The 12326-nt window shown below is 37.0% G+C and overlaps 1 protein-coding gene across 3 annotated transcripts in view; it reads right to left on the bottom strand.

The window, feature by feature from the left end:
- Nucleotides 1–593: 593 nt before the first annotated feature.
- The window catches only part of LOC139696424 (purine nucleoside phosphorylase), an 81654-nt gene continuing 69921 nt past the window's right edge, over nucleotides 594–12326 (bottom strand). For 2 of the 3 annotated variants that reach the window (XM_071595186.1, XM_071595185.1), the window contains exons 2-6: nucleotides 7796–7890; nucleotides 5712–5890; nucleotides 3420–3595; nucleotides 2704–2897; nucleotides 594–1581 (exon numbers count right to left, since the gene is read on the bottom strand). In XM_071595186.1, the coding sequence (XP_071451287.1) occupies nucleotides 1373–1581; nucleotides 2704–2897; nucleotides 3420–3595; nucleotides 5712–5890; nucleotides 7796–7890 (853 nt within the window). In that variant the 3' untranslated portion in view covers nucleotides 594–1372. Of the gene's footprint in view, nucleotides 1582–2703; nucleotides 2898–3419; nucleotides 3596–5711; nucleotides 5891–7795; nucleotides 7891–10775; nucleotides 10930–12326 lie in introns of those variants that run through there. The other variant, XM_071595184.1, reaches the window with a different exon arrangement.

Genomic DNA, 12326 nt, shown 5'->3' with positions numbered 1-12326 from the left:
AAGCAATAAGTGTAATAAGCCTAATAAAGGAGCTCTTTTATTGAGAAATTGCAAAAAATGGGAGGGAGGGAAATGGGAGGCTAATGTACCTTACCTATCTGGTCTCAATTTCGCCTGAATAAAGGTGTTTATCAATCTGTATATGTACATGTTGCAACTGGAGTAACATGTGATGTACTTAGCAAGATTGCAGAGGAACTTAGCAATGATCGTAAAAGTGATTTTATTGGTGATGAATTTCAAACAACTACTTGCCTAGTCATCAGAAATTTCAAGTTACCCATGTTTTTATTTCCAAAAGACATTCCAAATTTCCATGTTATTCATTTACTGGTGTTAACTTCCAACATTAACTTTGTTGAGATCAGATTTTCACATTAAAAATTGGAATACTCATTTTCTCATTGTAGTTCAGGTAGTGCCCTCAAAAATTTTGGCAATCATAATAACTTCCTTTCATATAAATGTCTCTTCTTGTCTATAACAGAAATATTCCACTGACCTTGTATTAACCCTTGAAAAAAATCCAAAGGAGAGTATTTCAAAATAATTTGTATGACAGAATATGGTACCAAAACTAAAAAATAAAATAATTTTCATTTAAAATATTTTTATTTCATGAAGTTCATATCATTATGCTTTCCCTTTACATCCCTTCTACTTCCTACTGACTGTGAGTATATATATATACTAAAACTTCCTTGTGCCCTGCTCCTTTTGGATTTTGGAGAATGTTCATGGAGGTTGCAATTCCCTTGGGAAGGTATTTTAATACATGCATGGAAATTTGCATTAACAAGAAATTAAACAGTTCCTGAAGTTTGAATTTCAAGCCACACTCACCAGAGATTTTTCGATGAAAAACCACAGAGTTCGATTTATCCACACGGGAGTAGTTTTAGTACATCAATACCAGGGTTCCATTTCTTAACTTTTTTGGGAAAACTCCAGGCAAGTAAACCATACAGTAAGTTGTCTACATTCACTTTGATATCCTCCGTTGTAAAAACAGATAAAGCAACCACCTCAGCCTTTTGGTAGTGTCTCAAATAGATATCAGAGCCACAACACTCACAACTGCCTATTATGAATGAGTACAGACTAGCTATATACAATGGAATTCAACAAAAAAATCTTTGTTTCACTGAAAGCATTATGGTGTCAGCTATCTCACACATTCATTATGATCACTGGAACCAACTCCAAACCCACAACTTTTGAATACAAAAAATAAATGGATGAAATTAGCCTAAATGATGATCATTCCAACTGTACCATTCATTTGAGAGCCTAGGGCTGCTTGAATGGCTCCACATGTATAAATAAACTTTTCTCAAGGTTTATTTTGTTAAAGTATTTGATTCAACAAGCATCACTCTTCATCACCAATGTGTTTGACCATGAGGGAGATAAATTCCATCACCACTTTTTCCCGGATTTTGGCCACTTCAACGACTTCTGCATGGTTTGCCTCTTCCTCACACTCGCAATCTAGAATGCATTTATTGGTGATGAGGCTGAATGCAAACACGGTCATGCCACAATGAACTGCTGTTATCACTTCATGAACTGTACTCATGCCTGAAATATAGGTATATATTAACATGATGCATTTTATATAAGCAATCGAAAAATAGAAAAAAATTACAATGATAGAAAAAACTTTTTAATGTCCTGAAGGAACTCCTGTTATTCAAAGAATTGGAAACAATGTAATAATTTCCATAGGTATACAAGTACTTTAAGTAAAGTAACATTAATCTTTAGTTACATCTGATAGGTTATCACATTTTACAACTCCTTCAAAAAATTATTTTTTTCATCCTGAAATATACCCAAATTGCTACAAATGTAATTATATTCAATACACATTATGTAATAGCTGTATTACTTATATATATATATATATAATGTTAATGATCAATGATTTTTCTGAAATTGATATTGCATGTGCATGATACAGCCAATGTTCATGGGTTTGTACCAAACATTTATGTAACTATGAGCATCATTTCTTTTATGTATTGAGCCTGTGTATTTGCTCCTCTTTGATGTGCCTTATATCATGTACATACACCACCCACCTGGTATTTTTGTATTGTGATCTCTGGGCAAATAAAAAGTAAATATATATATATATATATATATATAAGGGAGTCATGATAGTCCAGTGAGTAGAATGCTGAGCTACTGATCAGAGAGCCAAGGTTCAATTTCATGTAATGCCTCTGAGCACCTCCAGCTTATTCCAAGCTTTGCAATTTTTTGGGTAACAGATATTCCTAGGAAATCAGAGGTGGTTCAGGGAAAGGAATTGTCCCCCTACCCTGATGTGAGTATTGAATTTTTGGTCTCAGTACTAGGTGAGCTTTACCTTCACATATATAACAACCTTCAGGTTGATAATTGTGTGATATAAACGTATATGTACATGGGCAGGTGTATGTGAGTGTGTGTGTGAGTGCATGTGTGTGTGTATTTATACACACACACACATTATTCTATTGTGCAGCATACCAGATTATGTGAAAATTGTAAATGGTAAGATGAGCAATTATCTGTTGTAGAAAGAAGCCAAGTTTATGCATTCCGAGTATAAAAGGTGATTGTATGACAGTGAAGTTGAAAAGTTGCATAAATATGGATGCCTATTTGGACAATATGACAGTTCAGATCACATTTTCCATTAAGTATATTACTTACCAACGGCATCTACACCTAGCATTTTAAATAGCCTCAGCTCAGCAGGAGTTTCATAGTTTGGACCTCCAACGATACAGTACACCCCCTCCCGAATGAAAGAACTAACACCTGCCTTTGGAGCTGCCACTGTTTTTGCATATGTTCTTAAGGCAGAATTATATGCCCGACTAATTGCAGGGAACCTGGGACCAAATCTGCAATGAAAATAATAAGTTTTCATGTTTATTGTAGCTCTCTCCTACACATAATTATTCTTACTAATAGAAATTAACTTTCTACCCATAAGTGTGTGAATAGAAACTTCACAATTGTACCGACACTTCTATTTGGCACAATAATTAGTGCCTGCATTAAAATTGAAAGCTGTGAATAGGTTTGGAAAGTATTTTCACAGTAAAATTTTCAAAATGCCTAATTGTCAATCTTGCCAAAGAAAAAATTAATCCACTCTTTTGTTAAAATTCCATTTTTTAATCAGTCTTCATAGCTTTGGCATTTATTCACTCTTCAGTAAGCACTCATTGTAACACATGTACTGGTTTAAGCTGAATAATATAGATGTAATAGCACACATAATTACAAATTGATTTTGCCTTGATATCTACCATCATTTAGGTATTCAAATGGCAATGGATATCTAACCTATCATACACATCCATGTATCACATGCGAAAAAATAAAACCCATTAGAATTTTTTTCATCCCATTACACACACCTCTCATCGTTTGATCCTTGAAGAGGGTTGTTTCCTGAGAATCCCATCATATTAACATGATCTTTCATGATCATTATGTCTCCAGGATTGAAATCTGGATTCAAACCACCAGCTGCATTGGTAGCTACTAGGTGTGTTGCTCCCAGCAGCTTCATGACACGCACGGGCATGGAACACTAACAGCAAAAATGAGGAAGAAAACCAGAAGGTAAATGAGAAGAATTTGCACATAAAATGAATAAAAATATTTTTTTACTTTTAGTTGTCATGAAAAGGAAGGTTGCTGATGTTTTTTAATTAATATATCGCAATTTTTCACAAATCAGCAGCTTCATAAGGGCCATAAAAGGTAAAAATAAGATTTGGGCATATAAATTCCAAATAAACATTCTCAGCTAATGAAAAATTGCTAGGTATTCCTTAGAGGTTATCCACAATTAAAATTAAATGAAGCGTTTTGAATAATGTATCACATTCAAGAGGAGTTCTCATTTATATAATTATTGTCAGTTACACTATTTCAATCATAATTTTTATTTCTCAAAATCATTAACTTCAAGATCATCATTCGTGCAGTTTCCATGAAAGACAAAATGCATTCCTCTCAATGACCTAAGTCTTATCACTGCTTTTTCATGAGCGTCTGAGACCCCTTTGGTACCTTTCAAGGCCTGCTGAGTACCAGCACTCAAAGTGAGCAAATCATCTGAAAAGTTGGCCATTGGCACCTTAGAGCTCCAGTCATTCTAAGTATAGCTAGATATTGTAAGAAGACATTTCCCTGAAGGGAAATCTGAATTCCTCACTCTCCACTCCCTTCACCTGCCACTATTAAGCTTAAGCTGATAAATAATTGTATTTAAAGAGGCAATCAGCTAGGATGCAATGCACCTTTCATTATTATTTTCATAGTTTAACATTTAACATAGGGCTTGGATGGATACCATTTCACTTCTTAACAAGGTCAAACTTGATATCCTACACTACAATAAACCATTCTTCAATTATGTGTGCTTTCTTCCTCCGTTCATTGTATCCACCAAATCCTTTTCCTCCCTCTACCTCACTTGCTCAATGGACTTCCCTCTCTGCTTTCAAAATTCCATTGCCAATCAAAATGCTCTTCATTCACCTTTCCTGCTTCCTTTAGATTTCTCTTAACAATCCTCACCCATCATGTTTGGTATATCTTAATTTTTGTGCAATTTACCTTTTCCGTCCTTCTCCAAACCCACATATTGAAAGCCTATTATTATCTTGCTTAAATGACCCAAGTTTCCACACTGTACGATATCATGCTCCATATCTAAGTTTCCCCAAGTCTAAGTCTTTTCTATACATTCTTACTTAATGCCTTTGTCAATTCTTTCTCCTTGTGAAAGCTTTGCCTTTAGAAATTCTTTATTTTATGTCTCAACTACTTTGATCATGTTGGCCGAAAACACTTTCAAGATAGGTAAACTTTCACCAGCTCTAGTTTATGCCCTCAAATTTTGACATGTAACTTAGCTAACGATTATAACCCTTTGGCTGAATGGGTAACTAATACTCAATACCAGTAAATCTGATTTTATAAATTACCCAACTATTCTCATTCCTATCTCCATCTTATCCCATGCCTCTTTTATCATTTCCTCTGCATATAAGTTGAAAGAACAGATTATGATGGTGACAGCCCTGCCTTACGCCTCTTCCTAACACTGCCAATCCAGACTCTCCATCTACCACACCCACCTGAGCAGCCTGCGCACTCTTTTGTGGTTTATTTATAGTCTCCCAACAAATTTACGACATAAGGGATAGTGCGGCGGCTAACTTACTGGCTTCCCACCCGGAGGGCCCGGGTTCGATTTCTGGAGATGACATTTTTCAGTAGTATCCCGAACCCCACTTGAAGTGCTTTGTGGAGAGCACTTTGAGTGAGTACACTGTCCGTCGGATGGGAAGTTTAATAGGAGAAGGTAACAAGTTTGTATAAGAGAAGGCTAATGCCGATGCCGAGTTTCCCTCCACCCTTCCTCCTTTCCCATCCATCCCTAAACCTTATTTGCCGGTCGCCTCCTCTAAAATTACTACTACAACGACGCAAGGGATAATGATCCTTTCATCACTACCCGCGTCCATTTCGAAAACCGGAACTTCGTTTCACGGCGAGCGAAGTTGGCGGTCGTCGCCGCCAAACCCTGAATCAGCTAGGCGAGAGCTCGGAAGCCGTGAAGGCCAAGTCCACAACCCCCGCCGCCGAAGGCCACACACACACACGCCCGCAGGACGCTCATCATAATAACCCACCATCCACAGCGGATATCCCTCGTAGTAATGGAAGCGACCCTGCATGCACACCACCGGCACTCCACGAAGGTAACCAAAGACCAGCCTCCCAGCGTGCCCGGATACCGTGGAAACCGGGAAGTGGGGAATGGATCCGTAAGGAATCGAGGTTTTCTTATCCAGCGTGTCAGCCAGACCCCCTATTCGGAGAGAAAATAATTTTGTTTTCATTTGGAAAAAATGAAAATAAAATAAAGACTGTATCGACGATGATGTACGGAGGATAACAAGTGAATAATAGCACGATCAGTAGTCTTACCCACTAATGTTGTGTTTCACCGAACGGTTTCAGCGGTGGCATTTCTATGTCGGGTTAACAAGAAATGAGCATAGCCGTAGTGATTGCCTGTTTCATCCCTCCACTCTCCCTCGTGCATTATATCCTTCAGTTTAAAACCTCAGACTTCGTAACCCGACCCTCCCTTCACCTTCACTCCGTTGACTCTTACCAATAGCCCGAAATCGGACGTGCCTATCAATTTGCCTCAACCCACTCCCCGTTCTCTCTCCCTCTCTCTTCCGCCGCCACACAATGTATGCTCCCGATGTACGCTTCTTAAGACTCGATAATTATGAGAGCTATTGTAGAAATCGACCATTGAAATAATTAATCAGGTGGACCGAAGCGCTTATTGTTTTTGCAGCCGATTTCATCTACGACCATAGCCTTAACATCTTTTACTTATGCAAGAATTTTACAATCGCTCTGGAAATCAGAATTTTTTTCAAATCTCAATTTCGGAGGGCCAGTGACCAAACGTTTAATCTGGAAAGCATAGAGGAGTAGAGTGAACAGCTTTTGAGTTGTAATGTCGTTTGTTTACGTTAAATTGTCGGCGAGTGTTGAAGTTTACTTAAATGTTCGTGACATGTCATTATCTCCGGAATATCGGTACCTTTACCTGGCCAATCAAATAAGTGGAAAGACCGTTACTAAATTCGGAAGTTTGCGTCTAATAACGTGTTCGGGAGTGGAGAGCTTATAACCGTTAATAATAAGGACTTTGGAAACCCTAAAACCACACCACGCAGAATTTTATCATCGGGCTCATCAATAACTAAAATTTTCATGCAGAAAAAATATATTTAAGGAATTCTTCTAGTAGATTTTGCTCAAATTGATTTAACCAGCCAAGGATGAGAACTTAGTTCCTTATTCACTCTTATTAAATTTACCATCGAATGGAATATTGAAATAATTGTGTTGCAGAAACTTCCGTTATTATAAAAAAGTGACTACCGGAGGAAAAAATCTTATATTTTCTAATGAAAAAGCAGTAGACGCTCATGAAGTAGAAGTTATGAGTTGGAAAATATCATGTATATGCCTGCTCTGAGGATGGAAAAAATTAAGTTGAACTGAAACTTCGCAATATATGTATTCTAATTCGCAAGTTATAATGGAAAAAGACGGGGATCTCGTCAGATTTCAACCAAGTTTTCTTCTTTGGAAATCGAGCAGGGTTAGTTCAGAAATCCGTATTCAAACTTTCTCTCTCCACCTCACTTCAAGTTTTATACATAAACTCGAATAAGCCACGGAAGTTAGATCTTCCGAGGATGTCAAAATCCAGCATGTCAAATGCAAAGTTTTGATCAAAAGTTTGGACTGCTTAAAAATCTGGATTCTATTTATAAAAATTGATTTTCTGGAAGAACATTAGCAGGTAGGTAATCTTGCAGACAGGCAGACTCATTTAATGAAATAGCTTCACCGAATTGTTCATCATGCTATCTTTACGTGAAATACATCAAAGTTTATGATGCTCGAACAAAATGCCAAAATAAATCAAGAAATTTTCTCCTTATTATAGAAAAGAATATATGAACTATATTGTGAAAAATTGGAACAAATATAATGGGAGAATCAACGGAATACAAAAGAACGGCGCCGGATAAGAATGGGTGCACGAGATGTGAGTACAGCGATAAGGCGGCACAGCGTGAAAGACGTAAACGCAAGGCGAATTTCAGATTTTTGGACCCAAGTTGAAAAACCTGTAACAGACGGATACAGAGTTGGCAATACTTGTTGAAGACCTTACCCATTCCCGATCCGCAAATGATGCCGACCTTGGGCTTCACAGGCACTCGCTCCATCAAGAAGGTGGCTATTTCCTGGACCAACTCGAATGTGAACCTGTTTCGGAAGGAGAAGAAAAAGAGATGAGATGGAGGAGGTTATGTAAGCCCTCCCCCCGTAGGTCACAACCCTCCCACCCTCTCCTCACAGGGCACCTCAGATCCTAAGAGTTTGGAAGAGAAAGTGATATGCATGCAAAAACTTGGGAGGATAAGGAAAAATATATAGGGAAAGGTTAATGGGGAAATCGCCGAAGGCGAAGCTCAGGTTGAATTTCTCATTTTCGTAAGTGCCGAGGCGGTTGAACTTCCACACCAGACGCCGGCTCATGAAACAAGTGAGTTTGCAAAGGCTCGCTGACAGGATTCAGCAGACAAATCTAAGATCCTCATTCATACTATCGTGACAATGAGAATGCGAATTAACCAATCGAAACTTAGATCGATCGATTGTTTGTGATTCGAAATTTTCCGAGATTAAATTCGAAATGGTTTAATGAGCATAGAACGATACGAATGCGCCTAGACCATTTCATATTTGGGAAAGGCGCTCAAAATATCCAACAAAACTTAGTTACTTTAGTAAACGATAATACCTTTGCGTGTTAAGTCACAGCAGTCAACCCAAAAGTTGATTTTGATTGGCGCAGACAGAACTCATCTCTATATAAGCCCTACCACGCATGAAATGAGCACAGTGAAAGTGGGCTAGTTTTTTTACATTTTCTGCGTTTGATCTGAGTAAACGGGCATTCGGTATGATATGAATGAAGGGGTTAAATTGGGATTTCATTTTAAGACTCACTGTTTGGTTACTGGTCGCTCTAACCACTAGGATACCACGACGAGGGTGAGATGATAAAGTTAAAATGGACAAACAAATAAAGGAAAGGTCATCTTATTAGATGCACTCGTACACTTTTTCTCCTTAATGTATCTGAAAGTTCCGTGTGGCGATAATTCTTAATAATAAGGAAGGGGAAACTAGGGCTATGTGTACACATTAAATTTTGCATTTACTCGAATATTTGAGTTCTGTAAACCAACCAATTCACTATTTTCATTAGTCATCATATTCACTAAAATAATTCACGACATCTTAAACGATTTCAATAGCAGAATTGGAAAGGAGTTTAAACAACATGCAACGGAATTAAAAATATTTTCCCTAAAGAAGATGAAAATATCACCTTCCGCCCAGAATCTGAGTTAAAAAGAACGAACGGTAATACAAATTATGAAGTTTTATGAAAAAATACTTTTAGAGAGAATTAATTGTTTTAAATACATCATATTTTTTAAACGTCAGCCTAATATCAACGTACACTATTTTCCATTGTTTTTCTAGCAGATCTCTCTCTAGAATCACAATACAAAGTTATAATTCGCGATGTAACCTCTTCACTCCTTTTTTATTAAAAACACTCCAAAGGAAGCCAACTGAGCTAAATTATCTCCGGAACTTAATCCTAAAAACCATAAGAATTATTTTAAAAAATCAAGTGGCGATTCCCCATTATTGGAGTTTCCAACTTACAATCGAAAGGCGACTAAAATGTACCTAATTGAGAATTACTCTGAAAACTTCCCATGCGTGATTTTTAAAAGTATTTTTGGTTCTGCTGGCAATTGTAAATTATGATTTCTTGCTTAAAAGGTAAATATAAATCTGCCCTTTTTTACAAACCATGAATAAATATGTATTTAATGCAAATTTGACCTAAATATTTTTGTCAGAGCATTAAATAAATTTCGTGCACACCCGCAAAGCTCTTTTCTACGAAAGCCAGCGACACCGATAAAATTACGAGCACTGAGATAAAATATGCGCATTTCTAATAATATCTTATGCAGTAAGTGAGCACAATTAAGGCTAAAAAATAACCAGCGTTGAAATCATCGCTGAAAATAATCAGTCTACAAAAAGCTCTTCCTCAATAGCACATGATTCTAAAAACTGAAGTATGGCAAGAGGATTCTAGATTTTTGCGTAACATTTTTCCAATTGAATTTTTTTCATGCCTCCCGGACGTTGCGTGCTTCCCCGTGGAAAAGTGAATCACATATGAAGAATCGTTGCCATGATCTATTCACCACGTTTAAGGCATTTACTAATTTACTAATAACCTTTAGCAAAACATTATGAGAAGAATTATAACGAAATAACATCCACTGAGACTCAATGGACCATTTCTTCAATACCGTTTCCGTGACATGTGGAGCAGTATTTGAAATTATTTAGCAGCAAAAAATATGCACGTCTTGTTCACAAAAAAGTCAATAAGTTAAAAAGTTAGTGAGCTATTATTTAGCGTTAATATTAACAACTTATGGACTAACGCATGCTTCAAAACTCTGAATCGTTTACGTTATCGTATTTTTATTTGCCTGGATGTAGAATAAATACACTGAGAAGCCTGGTGCTGATGCAACTTTCAATTACAGGTAATATTACCATGGGTTAGTTAAATAAAACCTTATTAATGATAATAAAAATCATTTGAGTAGAGCCAGCATGGATTTTTTCAATCATTAATCATCAAAGAATCAGAAATCATATGTATTACAAAATTTTCGACTTCCTTTATCGAGAGAAATTATTTGAGTCAATGAATCAAATTCAATTGCACTGAAAATATTAACCCATGCAAAACAAATCTCTAGAACAGCATTGAAAAATTAACCCTCAAATTTTTTTCTCCACATCAACCATATAATTTCAAATGTCTGTCTCGTCATATTCACATGGAGAGACAAACCCATCCACGCAACTATTTGGGCAATAATTTCATGTTTGCGGTGACAATTACCGCACACACCCTGAATAATCCTAACGCGCATTATGAAAACGAACAATCATAATAATTCGACGCATTTACAATAGTTAGAAACCCTTGATCGTTTATCCTTGAATGTGTTGTAAGAACCAAGCAAGAAACTCACATATTGGTGGTGTCAGAAGGCGAGGGGCAAGGATGCTCACACCCCAATCCACGCGACGCGCTCAACGAGTGCATTTTCCACCTCCCAAACCACAGAAAGCGTTGAGTGTGATTCACGATAAGAGAGCAACAACATTCACGATGACACTGAATAGAAATAGTGCCAGAGAGGAGAAAAACCATCGAGTTATCACAAGTTTGTGTAACTCATGCCCACGTGATATCGCTAGGCAAGCATTATGTGATTATGCTGGAGGATGGGTGAGGCGCATTGAGAGATGCAGGCTGCAAATTTCTATTGGAGCGTCACGACGCCACGTGCTAGATGCAACCGGCGCCAATTGCGGACGGTTAATATGGCGTGATTTGAAAACTACTAAGCCTCCACAATTGCTTGGCCATCGAATCTATACGAAGCGCTTGGCGTGCGAGGGAATGAATCAGCGACTTAACAACATTTCTTTTTTCGATTCCCTTTTTCATGTAATCATTGCTCAAATCCTTTTGTAACTGCTATTTAACCATTAGCGTCTTCAAATACAACAACTAAGAGCATTTAATGCACTTAAATAATTTCGCGTTAAATCCAATCGTTAGCTAAGGTGAACATTAACTGTAAATGGAGCTTATCGACAAATTCAACTTTACTAACAAATAATACTACCCAATGAATATAAGCTTCATAGCCGTAGTAACATCGTCTGTCAATTATTTGGCTCTTTGACGGTTGGTTTTCAAAACTGAATTAGTGCTCATAAAACTAAATGCTGGCCTTAACCGGAGGTTAAAGTCAACTTTCAGTTAAACGAGACATTATAAAACCTGGTCTCAGTCGCTTTATAAGCGAAGACGGGTAGATAAACTTGGGGATAAAAGGCGTAGTTACGGCGCTATCATATATGGTGACCGCATTAGTGAATTATATTTATATTCTCGTCTTCTTGATGGCATTCTTGGACTCAATAGGTTAATGCTTTTTTCGATTAATATAAATTGCATCTTATGTTAAGTGATTCATTCCATGTAAGTGCCATACCAAAAACAATATTGCAGAAAATCGCCCGAGGATAACTACCGAAGCTAGATTGTTATGATCCCAGTTAGACTATCACACGATTACTTTCTGAATTCGCATTATTTTTTCTAATCCCCATTTCTTTACACCTGATACTTATCACACACATTTTACTTCAACTTTGAAATATCGCCTTTCAGATAAAAATACTAACCAAGCAAGTAAAGGTGAAATAATTAAGTTTTCATTGAAAACGTATAATTTGCCAATTCATCAGTCACGAAAAGTTAAATTCATCATGAATCGTTACCATCATAGATAGGAGGGCTCGGTGCAAGATAGTGGAATGAGAATTATTGAGAGGAAAACATTTGTTATACCTTAAAAACCTCACAAATGAAAATTCTATTGTTGTCATTTCTCGTAGTATTAGAAAAATTCCTACATTTCCTTGATAAAAACATCGGTAAGGAGAAGAGAGAATTTAAAAGTTTAAGAGAAGAATGCCCCCATCGCATGTCAGTATCTCGTGCCGAG

Source organism: Hetaerina americana, unplaced genomic scaffold, assembly GCF_022747635.1.
Source record: "Hetaerina americana unplaced genomic scaffold, ioHetAmer1.1.p SCAF_7, whole genome shotgun sequence".
NCBI lineage: Eukaryota > Metazoa > Arthropoda > Insecta > Odonata > Calopterygidae > Hetaerina > Hetaerina americana.
The sequence above is the reverse complement of the archived record's forward strand: the minus strand, read 5'-3'. Positions and strand labels throughout refer to the sequence as shown.